Source organism: Ranitomeya imitator, chromosome 4 (genome assembly GCF_032444005.1).
Source record: "Ranitomeya imitator isolate aRanImi1 chromosome 4, aRanImi1.pri, whole genome shotgun sequence".
Lineage (NCBI taxonomy): Eukaryota > Metazoa > Chordata > Amphibia > Anura > Dendrobatidae > Ranitomeya > Ranitomeya imitator.
The window spans coordinates 58,807,604-58,834,440 of NC_091285.1; the positions used below are offsets into that span (position 1 = coordinate 58,807,604).

At 45.2% G+C, this 26,837-nt stretch overlaps 1 protein-coding gene across 1 annotated transcript in view; it reads right to left on the minus strand.

Moving 5' to 3' along the window:
- Positions 1–12,643: 12,643 nt before the first annotated feature.
- Positions 12,644–26,837, minus strand: part of C1QTNF2 (C1q and TNF related 2) — a 32,556-nt gene continuing 18,362 nt past the window's right edge. Inside the window, exons 2-3 of the mRNA XM_069763775.1 lie at positions 18,895–19,152; positions 12,644–14,840 (exon numbers count right to left, since the gene is read on the minus strand). Of these exons, the coding sequence (XP_069619876.1) occupies positions 14,188–14,840; positions 18,895–19,144 (903 nt within the window). The 5' untranslated portion in view covers positions 19,145–19,152 and the 3' untranslated portion in view covers positions 12,644–14,187. The remainder of the gene's footprint in view (positions 14,841–18,894; positions 19,153–26,837) is intronic.

A 26,837-nucleotide genomic window follows, 5' to 3' on the forward strand; every position in this document is an offset into this window, starting at 1 on the left:
GCGAAAATGCTGGAAGGTGAGTGTCAGACACTCGGTAGAGGTCTTGATTTTAAGGCGCCACTCCAGCGGTGAAATAAAAAATGTTTGAGTGGTGCTTTAACCACTTTACCCCCAAGTGTGGTTTGCACGTTAATGATCTACTCATCTACTACGCTTAGATAGCGCTCTCCCTCTTTCTCCCCTCGTCCTCTCTTTTCCAGGATGTCATTCACATTACGCATCATCTGTGAACAATTGGACTCCTACTAACAAGTACTGTGCACACGTGTGAGCAAGTTTTGCTGGACTTCATCATTTAAGTACTGTGTGCATTTGCACTATAACCTTATTGGTCTTCCTCGTTTAAGTGTCTTGTTTGCTTCCACATAATTTCCTTGCTGGACTGGTTCACATTAGCGGGCCCCGCTACTCAGTTTGCTGTGATTTCCTATATAGAGCTGAGGACCTCGTTACTATTGCAGGAATATCTGTACTATGTTTTGTTCGCTATCCTGTTGGCTATTTTCTATATAGGGCTGAGGACCTCGTTACAATTGCAGAAATATCTGTTAGTTCTGTTTACATTTCTGTTTTTGAGTAAATACATCTTTTGCTGCAACTTTGCTCTCAGACTGGCTTTATCCCATGCTATCAGATTCCATACCACCCATATAATTATTACAGGAAAAGAGAGGACGAAGGGAGAAAGAGGGAGAGCGCTATCTAAGCGTAGTAGATGAGTAGATCTTTCTTGGAGAGAAAAGCACAGCTTGAATCTTGCTCACCTGGTGTGGTTGGGCAAAGAGGCACAACACTGGGAAAAGTTTTGTACACAAAGGAAATCCTTCCACTGGTGTACTGCACGTTGCAGCAGTTCCAGAGGCGAGAGGTAGCTGAATGGGGTGAAGCAGACCACCGAGTAGTGAGCAGCAGAAGCAGGGCGTTAACCAGCAAACAGGCAGATGCTCAGGAGTGTGAAGAGCAGAACAAAAATGATTACCTCAATGAACAAAAATAAAAAAAAGAATTTGTGATAAATATTGACCTGTCCATTCAAGGACATTTTAGCTATAGTATGAAATCCTGTTTTTCTTGTCTGTGGAATTGCCTTTGTACTGTTTGTTGTGAAACTGCCGCCCACGAAACTGTTTTCTTTTCTTTTCTTTCTTTCCTGTTTTGTCTCTTTGTTTAAACATGCAAAACTTGTATAACCACTAAACCTACTGAAACAACTATATAAAGAAGGGATAGCACCTTGAAGGCAGGCGTGCTTCAGAGACTTCCCAGTGATACACTATACAAGACGTGTCTTGTGTATTATTTCTGGTGATTCCCCACTTCCAAAGGCTGCTCCGACTGAGTGTGATCCCGACATTTCCTGGCGCCTGAACAGGGACCCGAGGTCTGTGTGTTCCTTCAAGAACACCGGCAGAATACGAACGAAAAGAGAATCTGGGATAATGGACGGCAGATGAACAAAAACCTGGCCAGGTAAGAGACACTGTTAGATCTCTTATATCTGCCCTGCACTGTCCGTAAGATTTTCTGTGTCGTGTTCTTTAGCGGGTAGTTCTAGTAGAGGAGGATACCTATAGCTCGGGTTCTTGAACTATTTAGGAATTGATCACCTCACGGAGTACGGCATTGAATGAGAGTGAATGTGAATAGAAGGTGTGTGGAAGTTGGGAATAGCCCTATAAGCCGCCCAGGGGGTTGAAACAGAAGAAGTGACTGTCCCACTGGGCAACGTGGTTGCGTCCTTTCGGGGAGACCTCCGCGCCTATGTTCAATCTCTGATCCTGTCTTTGACAAAAACCTGGTGACGGATAAGTGTATGATAGTATGAGCCCAGGACAGATAAATTAGCCTGGGACAAGAATACGTTGTATGTGATAGTATAAGCCCAGGACAGATAAATTAGCCTGGGACAAGATACGTTGTATGTTCTTTTTCTTTTTCTGTCTGGTTGCATTTGTGTTGTTTGCTATAGGTGTAGGAATCAGGATTTTCTTACATCAACACAGTTTAAACATCCTAGCTCCTTAGGAAGAAGGTAACGAGGTATTCTCATACCCAAACGCCACCTAGGGCAAGAAAAAGACATCCTAGCTCCTTAGGAAGAAGGTAACGAGGTATTCTCATACCCAAACGCCACCTAGGGCAAGAAAGCTCAGGATAAGAAAATGGGGAATAAGCAAACAAAGTCGGAACCAGAAGAATTAGATATCTATACTATCATAAAGGAGAGAAGTGGTGAAGATGCCAATAAGGGGCTGAAAAAGATTTTTAGTAAGTTTGGAGTTACTAGGGCAGAAGCTTTTAGTAGAAAACTATGGGAAGGAATTCAGGAAAGGAAAAAAGGCATAATCAGAGACAAGAAATGGATAGATCAGATCCAAGCATTGATTGATGTCTCTAGGGTAGCAGAAAATGAGGGATGGACATATAATCAACAGAGTAAAAAGTGGTGTATTAGACCCACAGGCTGTGGAGAAAAACAAAATGTGGAATCTAAAAATACCCCACCCCCATACCTTAACCCACATGCCCCATCTTTTCTCCAAACACCACCTCAAAGTTTAGCCGGACCAGGAGGATGGGTATGTCCGCACTGTGGACAACAAAATCCAGACTGGAGAAATGATTGCCTAGCCTGTGGTACACCTAGACATGGCGCTGTACTTGCCCCTGTTAGGGTAGTACCAAGACCCTTTAGGGAACCTGGTGCTGACGGAGTAATGGGAACTAGATATCACCAAACTCGACAATATTTCCCTTGGTCCCCCGCTGAAGGCATGTCTCTCTTGCATAACGCACCAGATCCCACCCAGTGTCCAGTTAGATTTGCACAATATATACAGCAAATTATGCAGACTCACGCTGGAGTTTGGGCAGATGGAGAAGAATTATGTAGAATGAAAATGACTCCTGGACTCTTCCAGGAGCTATTAGCAAATCTACAGGTACATAGGCCCCAAGCAGGAGATGGTGCCTTACAAACGATAGAATCAGGTACACAATTTGTAGATCACTTAATGGTTTTCATGAGGGAGAGACAGAGGCAGAGAGGAACAACGGGAGTGGTGGCTCAGAAATCTGGACAATCAGTAGACGAATATTATCTAAGTGTAGAAAATAATTTCAGAGATGAAGGCATGGATCTAACCGCTCCAGGAATGATGAGGTTAGTTACAAAAACCTTTATAGATGGATTGTCTCCAAAAGTGAAGGAAAAGCTTAAGGCCGCAACCCCTGATTGGAGAACCTTGGAAGACCCACACCTGGCTAGACAGAAAGCTGTAGGGATAGAAATGGACTTAAGAGAAAATTCTAAGCCAGTAAGAATTGCACAGGCTAATACTGGCTCTGCTAATCAAAAGTTTACTTGTCATTACTGTAAGAAGCCAGGACATTTCCAAAGGGAATGTAGGAAGAGAAAAACAGATATAGATTCAGGAACCTTTGTACCCAAAAATAGGATAAATAACCCAGTGCCTGATCAAACAGACAGCTCAGAATGACTGAAAGTTATGCAGGTCTCTCTTCCTTCTAGAAGACCAATAATACAAGTTGAAGTTGAGGGTAAAAATGTACCTTTTCTGATAGATACGGGAGCAACATCCTCCATTTTAAATCAGGACTTTTTACCATATCCTGACAATATATCCTCAAAGGTTACATATGCAGAAGGGTATGATGGTAAAATTCAGGCGTTGCCCTTTACAAAACCTTTAAATGTGAGCTTTGGCCCTAAAACTTTTGTATCCAAATTTTTATTTGCTAAAGGTGCACCTACCTGCTTGTTGGGTACTGATGTCTTAAGTAAAATGCATGCAAACATCCATTTTAGAGAAGATGGCACAGTTATGCTGACCATCCCTGAAGATGCAGAAACTCTGGAACCATATGTTAGAATACAGGCAATGGAGGATTTTCCCGAAATTTACACTCAACAAGCAAAAATTGACTTGTCTCGGGTTCCTGACAGCCTATGGGCAAAAGGAGACACTAATGTAGGATTTTTATCAGTAGCTCCTATACTGTTAGAAACTGCCTCGGGAACCATATTACCTCAGCTTAGGCAATACCCCATCAGCGCCCAGCAAGAACAGGCGATTTCTCAACAAATTCAGGATTATGTGTTACAAGGTGTTTTGGTAGAAATCAGGTCACCGCCAATACACCCTTATATCCTGTTAAAAAGAAAGTGTCCTCCAAAGAAACTATGGTGAAATATCGCATGGTGCACGACTTACGGGAAATCAATAAGGTTTTGGCACCGGTCACCCCTGTGGTACCGAATCCTCATACCTTACTGTCTCAAATTCCCAGCACTGCTGCATATTTTACGGTAATTGACTTATCAAACGCATTTTTTTCTGTGCCACTACATAAGAACTGTTGGCATTTGTTTGCCTTTACATTCAAGGGTAAACAATTAGCATGGACAAGATTGCCACAAGGTATGGTACACTCACCAACTTTGTACTCTGAAGCAATGCAGACCGTGCTAAAAAATTTCATCCCAGAACCAGGAGTAGTCATTCTACAGTATGTAGATGACTTACTTATTTGTTGCCCTGATGAGCAGACGGCAGTTACCTCAACTGTTAATTTCTTAATTTTCCTAGCGCAAGAAGGCTGTAAAGTAAATAGACAGAAACTCCAGGCTTGTCAACAAACAGTCGTGTTTTTAGGTCACTGCATATCACAGGGCATCAGACACCTCACACCTCAACGTACGGAAGCCATACGTAACATGCTTGAACCCAGGAATCACAAACAGCTGCGTGCTTTCCTAGGTATTGTTTCACACTGTAGACAGTGGATCATACATGCAAGTCAACTCATGCAGCCTTTATATGACTGTATTGCCAACACACCATATAAACTCAGTGAAGAGGCTAAACAGTCATTTTCCTCTTTGAAAACAGCACTGGTATCAGCTCCGGCTTTGGGACTCCCAGACTACACTAAACCTTTTCAATTGATGGCAGCTGAGATATCCTCACATGCTACAGGGGTGCTCACACAAAAACATGGAAACAAACAGAGACCTGTGGCATACATATCAGCTCATCTGGACCCTGTAGCTAGAGCCGCACCTTCTTGTGTAAGAGTAGTAGCCGCAATTTCACTGTTATTAGATAAACCTTCTGAGATTGTTCTTGATCACCCACTTCTAGTTCAGACCACTCATGATGTACATGGCATTCTTAACCAGGTCCAACCTAAACATATTTCAATGGCCAGACACCTCCGTCTCCAATGTTCCCTACTACTGCCGCCCAACATTTCCTTTGCCAGGATTCAGACTCTTAATCTCGCGTCTTTGCTCCCTTTAGAGTCTGAGGGGGGTACCATACCTGAGGAAACTGCACTCTCCAACTCCTTTGACCCATCAAAGTCAATGCATGATTGTGTACAATTAATGGAACAAGAGACTCAGGGCTTATGTAATGTACGTGACAAGCCACTCTGTAATGCTACATTTGAACTTTTCATAGATGGCAGTAGATATGCAGATATGAATGGACAATTTCATACAGGTTATGCGGTAGTAACTCAGCATGAAGTGCTGAAAGCAGAACCTCTCCCTGCTAATCAGTCTGCACAAGAAGCAGAACTTACGGCATTAGTTGAAGCTCTAAAAATAGCCAAAGATCAGACAGCAAACATATACACTGATTCTAGATATGCACATGGCATTATTTTCGATTTTGGCGTAATATGGAGAGCCAGAGGTTATATGACTGCTTCAGGCCAACCTGTTAAACATGCCTTCCTCATTAGACAGATTCTGGAGGCAGCACAAGAAACTAAAGAAATAGCGGTGATAAAGGTAGCTGCACATGTGAGACTCGACACCGAGGAAGCCAGGGGTAACGATAAAGCCGATAAGGCAGCAAAACAGGCAGCACGTAAACCCTTACATCATGCCCACACACTAGATAGCTCTGAAGATGATGAGGAAAGATTGAAGGAAGCTCAGAAACAGGTAGACGACGAAGAACGAGGGCAGTGGCAGAAAAAAGGGGCAGAAGATCAGCAAGGATTATGGAAAAAAGGAACTTTGTTGTGTTTACCCAGAGCCTGGTACCCCGCAGTGGCAAGTGACCTCCACCTACCCACGCATGTGTCGGCAAATGGTATGACGCTCAAGGTAAAAGAAAGGTGGTTGGCTCCAGGCTTTGGTAATTTTGCTCGGAACATGTGTGCTGCATGCGCTATATGCCTGGCACACAATCCAGGTCAGGCCATTAAAACCCCAACCAAGCATCATGTAAGACCACTGTATCCCTTTCAAAGACTCCAGATCGACTACATCCAACTTCCTAGGTACAATGGATACGAATATGTGCTTGTGTGTGTGGACATGTTCTCAGGGTGGCCAGAGGCTTATCCAGTTCGTAAAGCCTCAGCAAAAACTACTGCCATTAAAATAGCACATGAACTGATACCTCGTTACGGCATGCCTGAGGTGATCGAGTCAGATAGGGGTACCCATTTTACTGGGGAAATATTCCAGAATGTTATGAAAATGTTGGGAGTAGAAAACCAGTTTCACACTCCATATCATCCACAGAGTTCAGGTAAAGTGGAAAGATTAAATGGGACAATAAAATTAAAAATCCAGAAGGCCATGGCAGAAACAGGAAAGCCTTGGACCGAGTGTCTACCACTTGCCCTGTATTCCATCCGAAACACCCCAAGGGGGAAGGCTAAGCTGTCACCACATGAGATTCTTTTTGGTAGAGCAGCAAATTTGGGTTGTTATTTTCCACAACAACTGATGTTGAATACTGAGACTTTAACTGCTTATGTACAAGAATTACAAAAACGTTTAACTAAAGTGCATTCGCAAGTTTTTGCTTCCCTTCCAGATCCAGAAAATCTCGAAGGAGGCCACAAGTTGGAACCTGGTGATCAAGTCTACGTGAAAAGACACACCAGAAAGACTCTGGAACCGAGATTTGACGGACCTTTCCAAGTCCTGTTAACAACTCCAACAGCAGTCAAGCTTGAAGGAAAGGCATCATGGATACATGCAAGCCATTGCAAAAAAGCAGTATAAGACTCATGATATTGATGTTAATAATGTTAACCTCAACGGAGGCATGGGAAAGACTGAATTCTCTAGCCCCTTTGAACAATAGATTCGTACAACATCATAGAAAATTAGTGCATGACTTGTTAAATAATACGCAACCCCTGGCAGATTGTTGGATCTGTACCCATTCACCAGTATCAGCCACAAGTATACCTTTTCTAGCAGTTCCCGTGTCAGCTGAAGAAATATTCGCTTGGCCTAATTGTTCAGACAACCTGGCCAACAACCAACCTGGCAATACTAAACTATGGAATACTACAATCGCCATACCAATTGTGGGATGGGTAGAATTTCCTTGGTGGCAGGGCAATCTTACAGGAAAAATAGACAACTTACAATATTTAGCATTCAAGGGAGAAAAATGGGTACCTAGGAATAAGACTGGATTAACTGATTTAGGACAGGTCCCCACTGAAAATCTACAGCTCAGTTTCAGTACAACCACCCCTTCCTCTGATGCTTTCAAACCTACAGTATTGGAAAGATACATACATAATAGAAAATGGGAACATTCTGAGTTGTTCCCCCAAGGTGATGCAGACAGTTGTACAAGTAAGCCGGGGAACCTGGTTTGTAATGAATCCAATGAGTATGTCAACGGAATGCATGTATGTGGGAATCCCGCAGCCGGGTACTGTAGCCCCTTGGGACAAAAACCCTCTTGGTGTATGCTTCAGAATGTATCTAGTTTTGTGGATTTGGCTCACAGATTGGTATTGCAGCACTCAGCTTTGTGGGATCTGCCTGAGGGTACATTTTGGATATGCGGAGAAGGAGCATATAAATGGCTTCCCGTAGGTATAAAGGGTACTTGTACATTAGGACGCCTAACCCCGGCTACTTTCATAATTTCAAATAAACAAGTGAATATGCAAGCCGTGCCCAAGCACACACTATATAAAAGAGCTGCAGATAACTCACCACGTCCCTCAGGGAGGCCACATATAGTACAAATGGGAATTCCCAACAAAATTGCTAGTACCATTTTTATTTATCCTATGTTAACACAAATGTGGGATAAATTAGTTAGAGCCACGGATTATCTAGATGATCAGATTTGGGATATATTGGACATATTAAATACTAGTATAGCTGTACAGAATCAGCTTATAATAGTCACTAACCAACATACCCTGGTATTGGATTACCTAACTGCCTCACAAGGGGGTATGTGTCAAATCATCGGACCCACCTGCTGTCATTATATAGACCCGAATAGTACTATGAGTATGAGATTTAAATTATAAGACGTACAACGACTCAGGGATCAGTATGACAAAGACAATGACCAAAATAAGGATAGCTGGTGGTCAGATACCTTTTCTTTTCTTAACCCGGCCAATTGGTTCAGAGGGATCGGTGGGTGGGTTACCGGGATTATGCAAAGCCTAATACATACAGTTATGGTTATTGTAATTATATATGTATTATTCAAGGTTGTACTCAAGGGTATCTCGGTATGCACAAATAAATTTTGTGTAATGGATGCGAGAATATAAAGTTTTTTTTTGTAATATCACAAAAAAAGAATGACTAAAATGATCGACAAGGTTTTGAATGGAATATGTCAAAGGGGGGATTGTGAAGAGCAGAACAAAAATGATTACCTCAATGAACAAAAATAAAAAAAAGAATTTGTGATAAATATTGACCTGTCCATTCAAGGATATTTTAGCTATAGTATGAAATCCTGTTTTTCTTGTCTGTGGAATTGCCTTTGTACTGTTTGTTGTGAAACTGCCGCCCACGAAACTGTTTTCTTTTCTTTTCTTTCTTTCCTGTTTTGTCTCTTTGTTTAAACATGCAAAACTTGTATAACCACTAAACCTACTGAAACAACTATATAAAGAAGGGATAGCACCTTGAAGGCAGGCGTGCTTCAGAGACTTCCCAGTGATACACTATACAAGACGTGTCTTGTGTATTATTTCTGGTGATTCCCCACTTCCAAAGGCTGCTCCGACTGAGTGTGATCCCGACAGGAGCCAGCAGCACAAAATACTCAGGCACAGGTGAACACAAGACCCAGACTTAAATAATCAGGACAGACAGGAAGTTCCATGACAGGGCGAGATCCAAGACTCCATCTTGGATCAGGGCGAACAGGCACCAGGAAAGTCCAGAATCCATACATGTGTCCAGCATCCTGCCCCCAGCGTATCCAGCATCCTGCCCCCAGCGTGTCCAGCATCCTGCCCTCAGTGTGTCCAGCATCCTGCCCCCAGCGTGTCCAGCATATTGCCCCCAGTGTGTCCAGCATACTGCCCCAGTGTGTCCAGCATATTGCTCCCAGTGCGTCCAGCATCTCTGCCCCCAGTGTGTCCAGCATTCTGGCCCAGGCCCCCCGGATTGCCGTTCGCAATAAAAAAAACCCAAAACCTAGTTCTCCTCACCTGTCCGCGCTCCTTCGGCGATGCTCTCTCCAGCAGCGCGCACTCGCCGGCGACTGACAATGACATCAGACGCCGGTGACGTGTGCGCTGTAGCTGCCAGCCTCCAATTGGCTGGTGGCTATTAACTATTGACGTGCGGGCGCGTGCCCGCACTTCAATAGCGTTAAACTGCCGCAGCGCCAGTAGGGGCCCGGTGAGCAGATGAGATGGAGCCCGATGCGGGCCCCCTCTGCCCTGATGTAATGCCCTGATGGTGGCGGTCAATCTGAGAGGTTGCCCAGGGCCCCCCCACACCACTGGGCCCTGTGCAGGGCCGGACTGGCAGTCGGGCACTTCTGGCAAATGCCAGAAGGGCCGGTGCCAGTCGTGGGCCGCTCGATCCGCCTCCCCCCGCCGCCGCCGACTCACCCCCCTGCCGTTGCATTCAACTGTACCGGCGTCTATGACGCCGGTACAGTTGAATGCAATGATGGAGGAGAGAGCGTCTACAGACGCTCCCTCTCCCATCATTCCCCGCTCTGCCTCTGACACTGCGGGTGCGCGATGACGTCATATCATCGCGCACCTGCTGTTTCCCGGGCAGACTGCAGCCGCTGAGACAGGAGCAGGAAGCAACACGGGGCACGAGGAAAGGTGAGGAGAGTGTTTTTTTTGCTGGACTGTGGGGACATTCTCGGGGGGAGGAGGAGAGATGTGGGCTGTGCTGGATATACCACTGTGCGGGCTGTGCTGGATATACCACTGTGCGGGCTGTGCTGGATATACCACTGTGCGGGCTGTGCCGGATATACCACTGTGCGGGCTGTGCCGGATATACCACTGTGCGGGCTGTGCCGGATATACCACTGTGCGGGCTGTGTTGTATATACCATTGTGCGGGCTGTGCGGGATATACCACTGTGCGGGCTGTGCTGGATATACCACTGTGCGGGCTGTGCTGGATATACCACTGTGCAGGCTGTAATGTATATACCACTGTGTGGGCTGTGCTGTGTATATACCACTGTGCGGGCTATGCTGGATATACCACTGTGCGGGCTGTGCTGGATATACCACTGTGCGGGCTGTGCTGGATATACCACTGTGCGGGCTGTGCTGGATATACCACTGTGCAGGCTGTGCTGTATATACCACTGTGTGGGCTGTGCTGTGTATATACCACTGTGCGGGCTATGCTGGATATACCACTGTGCGGGCTGTGCTGTATATACCACTGTGCGGGCTGTGCTGTATATACTACTGTGTGGGCTGTGCTGGATATACTACTGTGTGGGCTGTGCTGTATATACTACTGTTTGGGCTGTGCTGTATATACTACTGTTTGGGCTGTGCTGTATATACTACTGTGTGGGCTGTGCTGTATACTGCTGTGTGGGCTGTGTTATCTACTAAGCGGGCTGTGCTATATACTATGCGTGCTTTGCTATATACTATGGGGAGTATATTATCTTCTATGGGGAGGCCATGTTATGTACTATGTGGCTGTGGTATATACTGTTGTGGGGGTATATTATATTCTATGGGGGAGGTTGGGTTATATACTATATTATGGGGAGGTGGGCTGTATTATATTCTATGGCGTTACATTATACTCTGTGGGGTGGCTGCATTATACTGTGGGGTGGCTGCATTATACTCTGTGGTTGCCGCATTATATTCTGTAGGGTGGTGGCTACATTATACTATATGTGGGCTGCATTATACTGTATCGAGGACTATGGGGAATACGTTATACTATATGAAGAACTATGGGGTGCATTATACTATGGGAAGTGAATTGTACTACATGGATGACTATGACGGTGCATTATACTATATGGAGCACTATGAGGAGTGTATTATGCTATATGGAGGACTATGAGGAGTGTATTATACTATGTGGAGGACTGAGCAGTGTATTTTAATATATGGAGGACTATAGGGAGTGTATTATACTATATGGAGGACTGTGGGGTGTATTTTACTAAACAAGTAAAATGCTGCATATTCAGATTGTTTTTGCCGGAACAAAAATCCTTGTTCTCAGCAGCACATTGCCACTGTAAACTGTAGATGTGCTGCTGATAACATGATACTGTATGGTGATCTGTTAGTGATCTATTAGTGATCGTTCTGTCCCATCATTCTTTCTCAGACGGTGGAAAGAGGCCGGGAAACAAGTGTTGAGCAACTTCAGTATTGTCGATCAAACTTATTCAGCGGCCTGAACTCAGCGCTTGTATATACAACCGAAATGCTTTTGTGTGATGTGCAATATGTTAGCATTTTGGGCCCCATTTTAAACTTTGCCTAGGGCCCCACTTTGCCTAAAACCGGCCCTGCCTACAAGTGTACAAAGATATTATACAGTCACCATGTGACAAGTGGGCCTGTGTAACTTCAAATACCAGGGCTGAATTTTAGTCCCAGTCCGGCCCTGACCCTGTGCTACCGCCCAGATTGACCTCATGATAATCCGCCACTGTCTACAATCATGGGGAAGACTACTGACTTGACAGATGTCCAGAAGGCAGTCATTGACACAGTCCGCAAGGAGGGTAAGCTACAAAGGTTCATTGCTAAAGAAGCTGTCAGAGTGCTGTATCCAAGCATATTAATGGAAAGTTGAGTGGAAGGAAAAAGTGTGGTAGAAAAAGGAGCACAAGCAACCGGGATAACAGCAGCCTTGAAAGGATTGTTAAGAAAAGGCCATTCAAAAATTTGAGGGAAGATTCACAAGGAGTGGACGGCTGCTGGAGTCATTGTTTCAAGAGTCACCACACACAGATGTATCCAGGACATGGGCTACGAGTGTCGCATTTCTTGTGTCAAGCCACTCATGACCAACAGACAACACCAGAAGCGTATTACCTGGGCCAAGGAGAAAAATAACTTTTTTTTACGCTACGTAAATGACTTACAGTTCGCGTTTGAAGTCCACAACATGTCAATTTCTCTTGCAAATACGGTGAGTTTTATGTGCGGATTTTCTCCATAGACTTGAATTAGATGCGGAAAATCCAGAGACAGAAAAACACATGTAATCCGCACATGACTGTAGCAATGAAGTTTTGTCAAAGCCAAATACCAGAAACTATAAAAAAACAAAACAGCTCACACCACAGACAAAACATGCAGCATCCAAAATGCGACAAAGACGCATGGAAAAAGACGCACTCAAAGACTGCAAATAATCTAATTTACATAATTGGTGCAGAAAATCAGCAGCATAAAAAAATCACCAAATACTCAGCATGGGAACATAACAGCTGAAAAAAACCTTAATAAAATACGTATTTTAATATCAAGCAGGAACTCTTTCAAAGGGGATTTTACAGCCATTCTGATTTTCAAAGTAAGTACACTAGCCTCAACAAGTCTGTATAAAACAGCACCAAAATCTTATAATAAAAGCTATTTATTTTTAGCCATTCAAATACAAGGAAACTACTGATCCTGAAAACTGATCTTGAGAGTATTCTATAAGTAGAAGTTGTCATTACAGTTCAGCAAAAATAATTGCACAACTCTGGTCCAATGTCCAGTCTTGTCCTCCATTCTGCCAGCCAGACCTGGACAGTCTTCACGTCTGTGTCCGTCATCCTCGGCCCCACATCCAAGGCACCTGAAGCATTTACCAGGCTCTTTGATGTTATGGGGTCATAGTGTGATGCCTGTCATGATGTCATTGGGCCTAGCACATGTAAGAGGTGCCCAGGATGGTGGACTGAGCATGTGCAGACTGCTCTGATCTGGCTGCCATGGAGAACAGAACAGGACAATGAACCAGGGCAGCACAAATCTTTTTTCCCCCTATAGTTGTCATCCATGAGTGTAAATCACCATTAGGCCATATTCCCATATTCAGATGTTCAGTATTTGATCAGTATTTTACTTCAGTATTTATAAGCCAAAACCAGGAGAGGAACAATCAGAGGAAGAGTATAATAGAAATACTGTTGCATAGTTTGGTCACAGAAGAAACTTGTGAGAGTAGATTATGTGGGGTAATTCAACTTTTATCTACACAGAACATGAGGTACATGCATCAGCTTCTTAATACAGCATAACAGGAAGTCTGAAGGACCTTTTACCAGAGAGAAAGTGAAATCAAACTACAACAAGTATATGCATTACATTCAACTAAGCAAATAACAGTAACAACATCGCCATCTACTGTCAGAAAAGCGTAAACTCCTCCTGCACACAAATAAGTCTGTATCTGTTGCAGATCTGCCAACAAACACGTTCACCACTTCTGTATTTATCACCCCCTCCTGATTTTGGCTTACAAATACTGAAGTAAAATACTGACCAAATACTGAGCGTGTGGCTGGAGCTTCATGGCTAAATCGCAACTGATGATATCAAATGAGGTTTCTTGTGACACAAGTTGACTATGTCACATTTGCCAAACATCTAAACTTGCTGGATTTGATGCAGCAACGTTGCGATCTTGATGTCGCCCAGCCAGTGTGGCCACATAGCTCTAGCCTTACAGAGCTTGGGAAATGTGCTATCTCGTGGTCTCAATAATGAGGAGTCTGTGGTTTGGAGGGGTCGTTGCCAGCAGACCCTCACCGGTAAGATGTTTATGGCATTATCCATACAATACATCATTAATTTCTTTACAGGAAACAATACATGTTAAATGCTAGAAAATGATCCAGTTCTGGGTACAAGAAGTCCTTGATCATAACTGAGTAGAAGCTTCTTTACCAGTCCTCAGCTCGCATCCTTTGCTTCCATGACCTTGATCTTTTTCTTCATTTCCTCCAAATATTCTTGGTCAGGGTAAATGAGGAATCCTGTAAATAAACTGTCTGTCCAATATGGGTCATAGAAAAGTCCGTTCTGTTCGGAGTAGAAAATCTGTAGCCACACTTCATCTCCAGCCTTGAGTGGAAGTATGGTGGAGCCGGAGGCGATGTCATGGTTCCCAGTGTTTGCATCGAATGTTTTTATTTTGTATTGGCCGTTGTGGACCAGACCAATGGCCAAGTGTTTGTTGGCTAAAGTGATGTCATACGTAAAGAAATAAATGCCAGGTATGCTACATATGTATTTCCCACTTGTTGCATTATAATGCCCTCCTTCGTTCATGAGGATTTTGTCAAATTTAATGGGCAGACGTTCTTTTGGGTAACTCTTTGTAACTGCCACAGAAAATGCTGACTTTGCTTTCTTGGACCCACAGCTACATGGTCCAGGCATTCCTGTATCACCTTTTTTTCCTTTTAGGCCCTTTACTCCTCCTTCTCCTACTTTTCCAGGATCACCACGGATGCCTTTGGGTCCTCTTAGGCCAGCTCTTCCTATGGCACCCTGCTTGCCCTTGCCTCCTTGCTTTCCTGGATTTCCAACCCGACCAGGAGTACCTAAGGAAGGAAGATATTGACTGGATTAGATGAGGGCAGGCACATTCAGCTTAGCATGGCCGTTTCATTGACTGGATTACTGCCCTTCACTAAAGCTTTGTAAATTGTACATTTGAAGAGGACCTGTCACCAGGTCAAAAGTGGCCATTGTTTGCTCTTATTTTATCCCCGCTGTTCCCCTGAATACTCTGCTTGTGTTTTCATTCTGCCATTCCTTTTCCAGAGATATGGACCTTTTTTATTTGGAGCTAACTTTCATGGTCTTTACCAATGGGGTGTGGCTCACAGGGTAGTAATACAGAGCAGCCTAGTCACACGCCCCACAGAGTCCCGTCAGCCACACCTCCTTGTATAGACCTTAAAAATTAGCGCTAAATAAACAGGATCTTATCTCTGTAACCGTTTGACAGATTTTAATAAAGAAAAAAGAAAACATATTACTCAGGGGAGCAGCAGGAGCCAAACAAGAACCCAAACTTGGCCTTTTTGACATGGTGACAGGTGGCCCTCAACCTTACTTAGGCCCCTACCTGTCACTATAAACGTATTAGCTCATGCAATCTGTTCACCAGCCGTCTTTCCAATAAGACAAATACACAAGATTAAAACTCTTTTTACCTGCAGATTAGCACTATATCTGCAGGAAAAAAGTATTCCTCGAGGTGAAGCTTCCCCTTAAAGGGATGTCTCATTATAGACCATTATGCCATATCGACAGTATAGAAGAAACAAATGGCTAGCACACGACTTATGCTTGGATGTACGGTGCTAGTGAGCGGAATCAATGATCCCAGGAGAGGAGATTTGCTTCAAGTGAATTTTTTATTTATAGATGATAAGCGACAGGCAATATTGACGTTTCGGCCACACTGTGGCCTTGATCACAATGTCGCTGAAAAAAATGAAAAAAAATAAATAAATAAATAAATATATATAATGTACAGTATATACAGTGAGTCATATCATACATATTTACAAAGAAATTGAAAACATGTCAGGTAGAATCAAAACGAATAAGTAGGGTTATTCACTGATCACAGTTGTGTAAAAGACCACGTATCATTGGTGCAAGAACATAAATCAGAGGCCAGGTAAAGATGGAGTTATAGTTGTATATCGTGGTGAGATGGAAGGATAAGAGCTAAACAGATGAAAGAGGTCGACATACCGTTCTAGTGGTGCATCAACAAGTCGTACTCGTGCATCTGGATCGCCCCCATGGGGCCGTGGTGTACTCGGTACTGGGTCCTTCGGTTCACAGGGGGATGTCACGGTGGCAGACCCGGTCCGTGGCCCTGGGACGTCCGTGTAAAAGGGAAAGGTCTTTAAAGAGGAAATGTTCCTGACTTCACCTGTGGTATTCGGTCAGGGTGACCAACGCTGCTTTAAGGGGTCCGCTGGGGTGATGATATGGCAGCTAGATGGTATACCTTCCCACAGGTGAAATGTCCCCAGGGCTTCCCGATGTGTGGATGGTGAGAGGCGCAGTGAAGAACGAGGACACAAGGTTGCAGCCTCTTTACCTTTTACTGAAGGTTTCAGCATCCACAGTCCAGAGCACAGATCACAGGGCAGGCAGAGTCCGGCCGGTTTGGAGGCAATTCCAGAGTCCCCTTGTCCAGGTAGAAATCAGTAGCCTTTCCCTAGCGCCGTGGTGTTGTAGTACCTTACTGCTAAGCTTCTCATAAGGTCTTCACAACTGTTGAAGATGTTTCAGATGTTATGTCTCTCTCTGTCCCCCAGATGGATAGGACAAACCCGCATGACCGGTGGCTTGAGGCGTTTTACAGGGACTCTATCATGCCCCAGCCTCTAAGGGGTGCCACCTTGCCTCCTGGGTATAGGGCGGCCAGGTAATATAAAATTAGCTGTCCTGCCGGTCTCTGGAGCAAGGCATAAAGGATCGTTGCTCCCTCGGTGTTCCGGCTACCGGGATCCTGCACATCAGAAGGAGGCCGCCTGTGTAGGGCAGAACTCCTCTGATATCCACTCCTTTGCTATGACTTCTTCACCCTCTCTACAATACAGTTTTCCTCCAGTGTCTCTTTCTAGAAGCTGCCGCACTTAGGGCAGGCACAGCTCCATGTCCTTCTGTCTCGACCTCTGACAGGATCCCACCCCTGACAGGGACCAACTAACTGAGTGAAGCTCAGTGTTATGGACCTGGTGGTTAGGAGCACCCGGAACGACCTGATAGTTAAACTCACACAGGACAAGCTCTGGGAAGTGGGAGCTCTGCTGACCGCAACGCCTAATCCTATCACAACAACTAGAAATAGCCGTGGAGCGTTCCTAACACTCCCTAGACGCCTCTTCACAGCCTAAGAGCTAACTAGCCCTAGAGATAGAAAATAAAGCCTACCTTGCCTCAGAGAAATTCCCCAAAGGAAAAGGCAGCCCCCCACATATATTGACTGTGAGTAAAGATGAAAGTCACAAACACAGAAATGGAACAGGTTTCAGCAAAGGGAGGCCAGACTTACTAAGCAGACAGAGGATAGGAAAGGTATCTTTGCGGTCAGCACAAAAAACTACAAAAAGGCCACGCAGAGTGTGCAAAAAGACCTCCGCACCGACTAACGGTGCGGAGATGCCACTCTGCATCCCAGAGCTTCCAGCTAGCAAGGCAAAATCATGATATCCAGCTGGACAAGGAAACAATGAACAAATAATAAACTAGCAGGGACTTAGCTTCTGCTGGAGTAGACAGGTCACCAGAAAGATCCAAGAGCGAACTGAACCAATACAGGAACATTGACAGCTGGCATGGAGTAACGATCTGAGTGGAGTTAAATAGAGCAGCCAGCCAAAGGATAAACTACGTCACCTGTGGAAGGAACCTCAGAAGCAGCAGCTCCACTCACAGCCACCAGAGGGAGTCCATGGACAGAACTCGCCAAAGTACCATTCATGACCACAGGAGGGAGTTCGATAACAGAATTCACAACAGCTCAGCCAGCAACTGACTAACTTCTTCCCCAGGCAACCAGTTTTACCTAAGTGTGAGGAGTGCCCTAATAAATAGGAGCAGAGCTCCCCCTGGTGGCTTGGAGTGCGAAATGTGTTGCATGTTTGTGATACCTGGATTCAGTTGTCCTTCTTTGCCTCCAAACGTAATATCACTCTCCCCTAGAGGAAAATGACATTACTGCAACGACCAGGACCCTTGGGCGCTGCACATCCCCTTTGGGAAGAGATATACTGGTAGGTATGTCCTGTTAGGAATAATAAAGTATCGCAAACCCCTTCTTTTTATATTCTGTAGATGGTTTTATTTATAATGGATACTGGGTGGAGTGGTGAAATGAGCAACAAATGCAGAGCAGGAGGAAAAAGAGAAAAGTGACAGATTGTCAGTGGTGGGGTATAAGATAATTGTCAGTGGTGGAGTATAAGGTAAGGCAATATATATAATATTTACAATTATGGGAGTTCTGCCAGAAGTGAATAAGGCCAGTCTCACACGTCCAGATAATTCCAGTACTGGAAAAATCGGTACCGGAATTATCCGTGTCCATGTGCTTACCGTGAACATCAGTGTGGCACACGTGCGGCAGCCGTGTGCCGCCCGTGTGCCAACTGGGTACCACACGGACCATGCAGGAGACAGCGCTACAAGTAAGCGCTGTCCCCTGCATCTGGTGCTGAAGCCGCCATTCATATCTTCTTTCCAGCAGCGTTCGCTGGCTAGAAGATATGAAAAATCCTTTTTTTTTTGTTTTTTTCCGTGTTTAAAATAAAGATCCCTGTCCCCACCCCACAGCGTCCGTGTGCGGTACGCGTTTTACACGGACCCATTGACTTTAATGGGTCCGTGTAATCCGTGCGCTCCCACGAACACTGACATGTCTCCGTGTTTTGCACACGGACACACGGTCCGTGAAAACACGCTGACATGTGCAGTGACACATTGATTTCAATCTGTCTACGTGAGTCAGTGTCTCCGGTACGTGAGGAAACTGTCACCTCACATACCGGAGCCACTGACGTGTGAAACCGGCCTAAGACAGCCTTGCATTTGTGGGAACTGGCCCTTACAGCAAACACTAATTACCTTCATCTCCTTGCTCTCCTTTATCTCCATCTTTTCCATCTTTGCCATCCTTTCCTGGAAATCCCATTCTTCCAATAATGCCAGCTGATCCTGGATGTCCTGGCACTCCAGGGGGCCCTGCGGGTCCCGGTAAACTACAGGAAAGCTGAGAGGAACCTTTCAGGTAGAGGGATTCTCCACGAACAGTGCTGCTGACAAGGTTATCTGCTGAGCAATAAACGACCCAAGCGAGGAGCATCAGAAACATCATTTTGGGACCTACATAAGGATGACAGCAAAAAAAAGAGATGATTCACATTAGAAGAAAGCCTTATATGATTCTGTAATATGCTGAACGTGGACAAAGTGGTATCAAATAAAGCTAACTTTCCAAACACCTGATTAAAGGTTATACAATTTTCCAACAGCGCCAATTAAATCTTGATCTCTACTTGCAGTCATTTCTTAAGAGCCTAATGATCCTTAATCATGGCGGTCCCAGCAGTCAGACACCCTCATGGCGTGACATTTTTCAGCTGTCCTGACTTGATACCTCGTTAACAGTGACCGTTTATTAAAGGGGTAGTTCACTACCTGGACAGCCCCTTTATAAATAAAGTAGTCTCTCTTGTAAAATAAAAATAACATATACTCTCCTCACCCACAGGCGGCGCTCCAATGTCGGAGCCGGTCACGTGAGCCCTGCAGCCAATCAGCGGCTGCTATTGGGCTGTTGTGCGCTCACTTTCTTCGGATGAGACTCAAACAAGAGGAAGATGATTGAGTGCAGCCAGAGATCAAGTGACAAATGTCAAGTGAGCCCCAGGAGGCCGACTAGCACGGACATTGCTGAAACAGTCCCAGTGCAGGAGGTGAGTAAATGTTATATTTATTTTACAAGGGGGTCTAATTTATTTTAAATTTATTAATTTAATTTATTTTAAAGGGGTTGTCCAGGTCGTGGACAACCCCTTTAAATAATACCGTTATACAGAGAATGCAGCAATTGACAATTATTCGGAGTACTGAAGTAAGTCATAGTCACTTTCGAGAAACTCGGATGAGTCTCGCATGTTAATACCCGGCACTCGGGAGCGGAACGTGCGGCTGCATGTACTCCTATGCGGCCGCAGGCTCCGATCTGAGTGCCGGCAGCAGCGCCGGGTATTAACATGCGAGACTCATCCGAGTTTCTCGCAAGTGAGTATGAGCCCTAAGGCCAAATTAACATTACTTTTGGACTACAAGTTTGTGGCTGTCGAGGCTTCTGTCGAAGCGCCGTAAACAGGATTTAGCCACAATGCAGTTGACCACGTTTATGTGAAGGTGGACACTGCCAAAATGGAGGCCAAACAGCATAAAGTGACTCTGTCTGCCTCATTATAGTGAATGGCCCTGTTGTGAGTTCAATCCAAATCCTGTTTTTCAGGAACTCCCATGGCAGCCCTGACAGAGCCACAAATGTAGTGTGACCCTGAGAGCTATGAATGCCGGATAAAAGTGACCCTAACATAACTATCGTGCTCCTGAGGTCTGAAGCAGCAGGATTCCTGCTATATTAAGCACAGCTGGAGCAGCAACAGGAAACCACCAGCCACTCTGTGGAGCAAGCATTGGACGTGCCCCCATAGTTCTTCCCAGCAGTGTCCGCAGTCAGACCAATGCTTCCTTCATTGCCTTATACTTCTAAAAAATCTGCTACACAGGCTGTAGGACAACTTAGTGTACGTTCACATTAGCGTTTTGCGTGTTTGCGTCGGGCGCCGCAGCGGCGACGCATGCGTCATGCGCCCCTATATTTAACATGGGGGGCGCATGGACATGCGTTGTGCTGCGTTGTGCGACGCATGCGTTTTTTTTGCCGCAAGCGTTGGGCGCAGAAAACGCAACAAGTTGCATTTTTTTGCGTCCAAATTTCGGCAAAAAAGAACGCATGCGTCGCAAAACGCAGCATTTTAGCGTGCGTTTTGGTGCGTTTTTATTTGCGTTGTGCGTTGCGTCGTCGACGCAGCGGCGCACAACGCAAATGTGAACGTAGCCATAGCCCTGCTTCCCACGTCTGCGTTACACCATCCGTGTACAGAACACAATGGTCAGACCAGCCACAGGTCTCCAAAGCCAAACTCAATGGCCTCATGGCAACGTGAGACTATCGAATTCGGGTGAGGAGACCTGCAGTTTGTCTTAAAATCAAAGTCTGCAAACGGACCGTGAAAACTGGATATGTGAAACTGGCTTAAAAGGGAACCTGTCACCATCCAACCTGCAGGCACCATGTTATAGAGCAGTGGGAGCGGAGCAGATTGATATGTAGTTTTGTGAGAAATCATTCAGTATAACCTCTGTTTTCATCATTTAAACCTCTGGTCTTTCTGGGATTTTTGGCCCAGTGGGTGGTCCTATCAGTGACTGACAGCTTCCTTTGTATAAGTCTGCATATAGAGATAGCTGTCAGTCACTGATTGGGTCCAGTGGGTGGTCCTATCAGTGACTGACAGCTTCCTTTGTATAAGTCTGCATATAGAGATAGCTGTCAGTCACTGATTGGGTCCAGTGGGTGGTCCTATCAGTGACTGACAGCTTCCTTTGTATAAGTCTGCATATAGAGATAGCTGTCAGTCACTGATTGGGTCCAGTGGGTGGTCCTATCAGTGACTGACAGCTTCCTTTGTATAAGTCTGCATATAGAGATAGCTGTCAGTCACTGATTGGGTCCAGTGGGTGGTCCTATCAGTGACTGACAGCTTCCTTTGTATAAGTATGCATATAGAGATAGCTGTCAGTCACTGATAGGATCGCCCACTGGACCCAAATTCTCCAAAAGAGCAGAGGTTTAAATTACACAGGTCTGCAAGGGTAAAATCGTTTGATAATAAGAGTTGATTTTTATTTAGTTGTACATAGCTTGATATGGTTTTTATCAGTAAAAATATAGAAAAAAATCCATCATGCAGTTTTTTTTTTCACAAACACTGACTCCATAGGCTTTTTCTTGCACCATGCTTTGACCCCTTTGCGTGACCTGTGATGGATGATTGTGGTGTCAGACTGGTCAGAAATTAATGGTCGCTGTGTTGTGATTAGCTGCTGTTGCAGAGAAGAAGCTTCCAAAAGAGTGTGGTGGTGGTGTCCATAGCATCCATTTACAGCATACCTTTCATTTTACCTCAGCAGTATAGTATAAGAAAAGAAAGCTGTGCTGTGATTGGTTGTTATCATCAGTAAAAACAGTTTTTTTTTGTCAAAATCCATAATCGTGTGGTGGAGTCAATAGCAACTAATCAGAGCACAACTTTCATTTTACCTCAGCTGTATAAGAACTGAAAGCAGCACTGTGATTGGCTGCTATGGGGAGCAAAGGCAGTTTTTTTTCTAGGCAATGTTCATAAGGCCGGTTTCACACGTCAGTGGCTCCGGTAAGTGAGGTGACAGTTTCTTCACGTACCGGAGCCACTGACACACGTAGACACATTGAAAGCAATGTGTCACTGAACATGTCAGCGTGTTTTCACGGACCGTGTGTCCGTGTGCAAAACACGGAGACATGTCAGTGTTCGTGGGAGCGCACGGATTACACGGACTCATTAAAGTCAATGGGTCCGTGTAAAACACGTACCGCACACGGATGCTGTCCGTGTGCAGTCCGTGTGCCGTGCAGGAGACAGCGCTACTGTAAGCGCTGTCCCCCCCCCGCACGTGGTGCTGAAGTGGCAATTCATATCTTCTCTCCAGCAGCGTTCGCTGGAAAGAAGATATGAAAAATCCTTTTTTTTTTTTTGTCCTCGTGTTTAAAATAAAGATCCCTGTCGCCAACCCCCTCCCACCCCCTGTGCGCCCCCCCCTCGCTGTTACTAAAATACTCACCCGGCTCCCTCGCAGCGTCCTGTCCTCGCCGCACCTTCTCCTCCCCATAGGGGTGGAGCTGCATATTCATTACTGTAATAAGCGGCACCACATGACCGCTCATACAGGAAAAGGTGCGACGAGGACATGACACTGCGAGGGAGCCGGGTGAGTATTTTAGTAACAGCGGGGGGGCGCACAGGGTGTGGGAGGGGCTTGGCGACAGGGATCTTTATTTTTAATTTGGCCAATATATTCTGCACCAAAACTGCAGAGATGTCACGAAATTTCAGGCCCTCTATGGCTTTTCGAAAAAAAAAGTTATTGCAATTTTAAAACGGAATAGTTACAATTGTACCTACTCAGCCGGACGAAGGTTAAATACCAAAAATAGTCCCTATAAAAAGGCAAGGCTGCCAGTATCACAGAGGGACGAGCCTGTTAAAGTGATATGGGAGCGTATAAGATAAACTCGCCAACTCAAACCATCACAGTGGAAGGAAAAAAGGCAGACCAATGTCAGAGAAATAATCCAAAAGGCTAAATATGAGGGAACATCACCGTATCAGGCAGTCCAGAGTGTGGCGTCAGCCGTCATACAGTCAGAAGGGAATGGTCCCAGGGGAAGTTTCCCCTGACGAAGCCGCATCCTGTAGCGATACGCGTGGGGCTTTCCCGACACTACTTGGGTCCTGGGACCATTCCCTTCTGACTGTATGACGGCTGACGGCCGACGCCACACTCTGGACTGCCTGATACGGTGATGTTCCCTCATAGCCTTGCCTTTTTATAGGGACTATTTTTGGTATTTAAACTCCAATTTTTTTTTTAATTTTTTTTTGAGGGGATTTATACTTATCTCCTTTTGCTGCAATTTATTAGGTTTATTGAGGCCCCCTTGCTAGCATTAGCCTTTTCATTTATATAGGGGCACTCCTGCACTATATGGTACTCTGGGAAAGCCCAGGGTTTACCTGCTACCTTGCTCTGTGCACATAAGCCACTGTGCACATAAGTCACCGTTTGTGCACATGTGTTGTGCTATTTATGCTACATCTTTGTATCTTAGATTTACGAAAGTACCAGCTGTGTGTTAGTGGCGTGACTCACCATGTATTATTGTATCTTTAGCTGTCTCCATATATTGACTCTGTATAGGACCATTGGTGTGTTGGTTGTATTTTAATATATGTTTTAATTGGTGTTTTCTGTCTTCCTCATTAATAAATAAATTTTTGTATTTTTCCAACTTAATTGTATTCTGGGTGTGCGCCCTATATGCATAGTCTCTTTTCTTGTTTGTTTGGTATTTTGAGGAAACAATGAAAGAACATTACAGACTTCATTAGAAAAGTGTTGTCAGAGGGATACCATGACAGAGAGGAGCAAGAAGACGCAGCGTCTGATTGCTCCTACTCCTGCACTGAAAAGAAGCACTTCACCTTCTTTTTAAATGTTTTAAATTTCTTTTGGCAGTACAGGGGTTAATCGTTCATGTTGGGAGCTCTGAGAGTCTGGGTTCTCAGCTGAGCACGGTTAGCCACTCCTATCCCCTGTATAATCTGGGTCCTGACTGACACACATTGTCAGAGTTAGCTTATGCTGCATGGCTGGGAGGAGAGGAGTTAGTGGTTATATGAGAAGGCGTATGGTGGGTTTATAAGTGACTGTTGCTTGGGTTTGTAAGTGTGATAATTCCCTTTTCTTCTCCTCCTATGGTTTTTCCCCATCCTCCACTCCCCGATGCATTCTTCTGTTATATATAAGTGAATATTTGTATGCCTGGTATTTTCAGTTGCCCTTGTTCATGTTGGCTTGTTAGGGTGGTGTACTGCGGTGCACTATTACTCCCCTCTTCCCCAGGTGGGGAAGGGTACAGACAGAGGGCGGATACAGGAAATAAGGCAAGATACGTCGCTAGTGCCGCCATCAGGGCAATACTGCCCATACTGATGTACGGGGCCCAGCGAGCAGAGAGGGCCCACAGCGCGCCCGATCTCTTCTGCTCACCGGGCCCCAGCAGCAGGATCCTGCATCTGCAGTAACTCATTGTGCGTCCTCAGAGGCATGTTCGTTCAAATCTGTTGCCGTGCAGGAGATTCCTCCCGCACAACAATAGTTAACAGCCGCCAGCCAATCACAGGCCAGCAGCTGACGTCAGGGCACACGTCACCGGGAACGACGGTCCACGCCTCAGATGAATCTTGCAGGGGACACCATTGGACCTCTACGAGGTAAGGCTGGGTTCACACTACATTAGTGTGACCTGTTAAACGGACTACGTTAGGCTGCGGCTGTTATGATCCGGTGACCTTGGAGCCGCATGGAACTTTCTCTGGAGTTGGTGTAAACTGTACTGACCGCAAATCCTGAACTTAACACCGCAACTAGAAGTAGCCGTGGGGTGTGCCTAACAAATCCTAGACACCTCGACACAGCCGGAGGACTAAATACCCCTATAGATGGAAATAGGAATTCTACCTTGCCTCAGAGCAGAACCCCAAAGGATAGGCAGCCCCCCACAAATATTGACTGTGAGTAGTAGAGGAAAAGACACACGCAGGCAGGAAACAGGATTTAGCAAAAGAGGCCACTCAAGCTAAAATAGGAAAGGATAGGACAGAATACTAAGCGGTCTGTTGTGAATTCTGTGGCCAAGCTCCCTCCTGTGGTCGTGAGTGGTACTTCGGCTGGTTCTGTCTATGAGCTTCCTTTGGTGGATGAGAGTGGTACTGCGGCTTCTGAGTTTCCTTCCTCAGGTGATGAGGTTAAGTCGTTAGGTGCTGCTCTATTTAACTCCACCTAGTGCTTTGATCCTGGCCTCCAGTCAATGTTCTAGTATTGGTCTTGCTTTCTCCTGGATCGTTCCTGTGGCCTGTCTATCCTGCATAAGCTAAGTTTTGCTTGTGTTATTTTTGTTTGCTACTTTTTCTGTCCACAAAGTACTAATGCTTCTCAATAGAGGGAAAAGAGAAGTTCTGAGACCATTTTTTTTTCTTTGCACTGTGTTCTGTCTTTCTTTTCCCCTTTACATCAGGGTGGTTCAGAACACAGGTGTGGACATGGACATTCAGGGTCTGTTCTCTTTGATGGATAATCTCGCTATAAATGTACAGAATATTCAAGATTTAGTGGTTCAGAATCCTATGTTAGAACCTAAAATTCCTATTCCTGAGTTATTTTCTGGAGATAGAGCTAAGTTTTTGAATTTTAAAAATAATTGTAAACTATTTCTGGCTTTGAAACCCCGCTCCTCTGGTGACCCAGTTCAACAAGTTAAGATCATTATTTCTTTATTACGTGGCGACCCTCAAGACTGGGCGTTTTCCCTTGCGCCAGGAGATCCTGCATTATGTAATATTGATGCGTTTTTTCTGGCGCTCGGATTGCTGTACGATGAACCTAATTCAGTGGATCAGGCAGAGAAAAATTTGCTGGCTCTGTGTCAGGGTCAGGATGAGATAGAGATTTATTGTCAGAAGTTTAGAAAGTGGTCCGTGCTCACTCAATGGAATGAATGTGCGCTGGCAGCTATTTTCAGAAAGGGTCTCTCTGAAGCCCTTAAGGATGTCATGGTGGGATTTCCTATGCCTGCTGGTCTGAATGAGTCTATGTCTTTGGCCATTCAGATCGGTCGACGTTTGCGTGAGCGTAAATCTGTGCACCATTTGGCGGTATTATCTGAGCATAGACCTGAGCCTATGCAGTGCGATAGGACTTTAACCAGAGCTGAAAGGCAAGAACACAGACGTCAGAATGGGCTGTGTTTCTACTGTGGTGATTCCACTCATGCTATCTCCGATTGTCCTAAGCGCACTAAGCGGTTCACTAGGTCTGCCACCATTGGTACGGTACAGTCGAAATTTCTTTTGTCCGTTACTTTGATCTGCTCTTTGTCTTCCTATTCTGTCATGGCATTTGTGGATTCAGGCGCTGCCCTGAATTTGATGGACTTGGAGTTTGCTAGGCGCTGTGGGTTTGTCTTGGAGCCCTTGCAGTGTCCTATTCCATTGAGAGGAATTGATGCTACGCCTTTGGCCAAGAATAAGCCTCAGTATTGGACCCAGCTGACCATGTGCATGGCTCCTGCGCACCAGGAGGATATTCGCTATCTGGTGTTG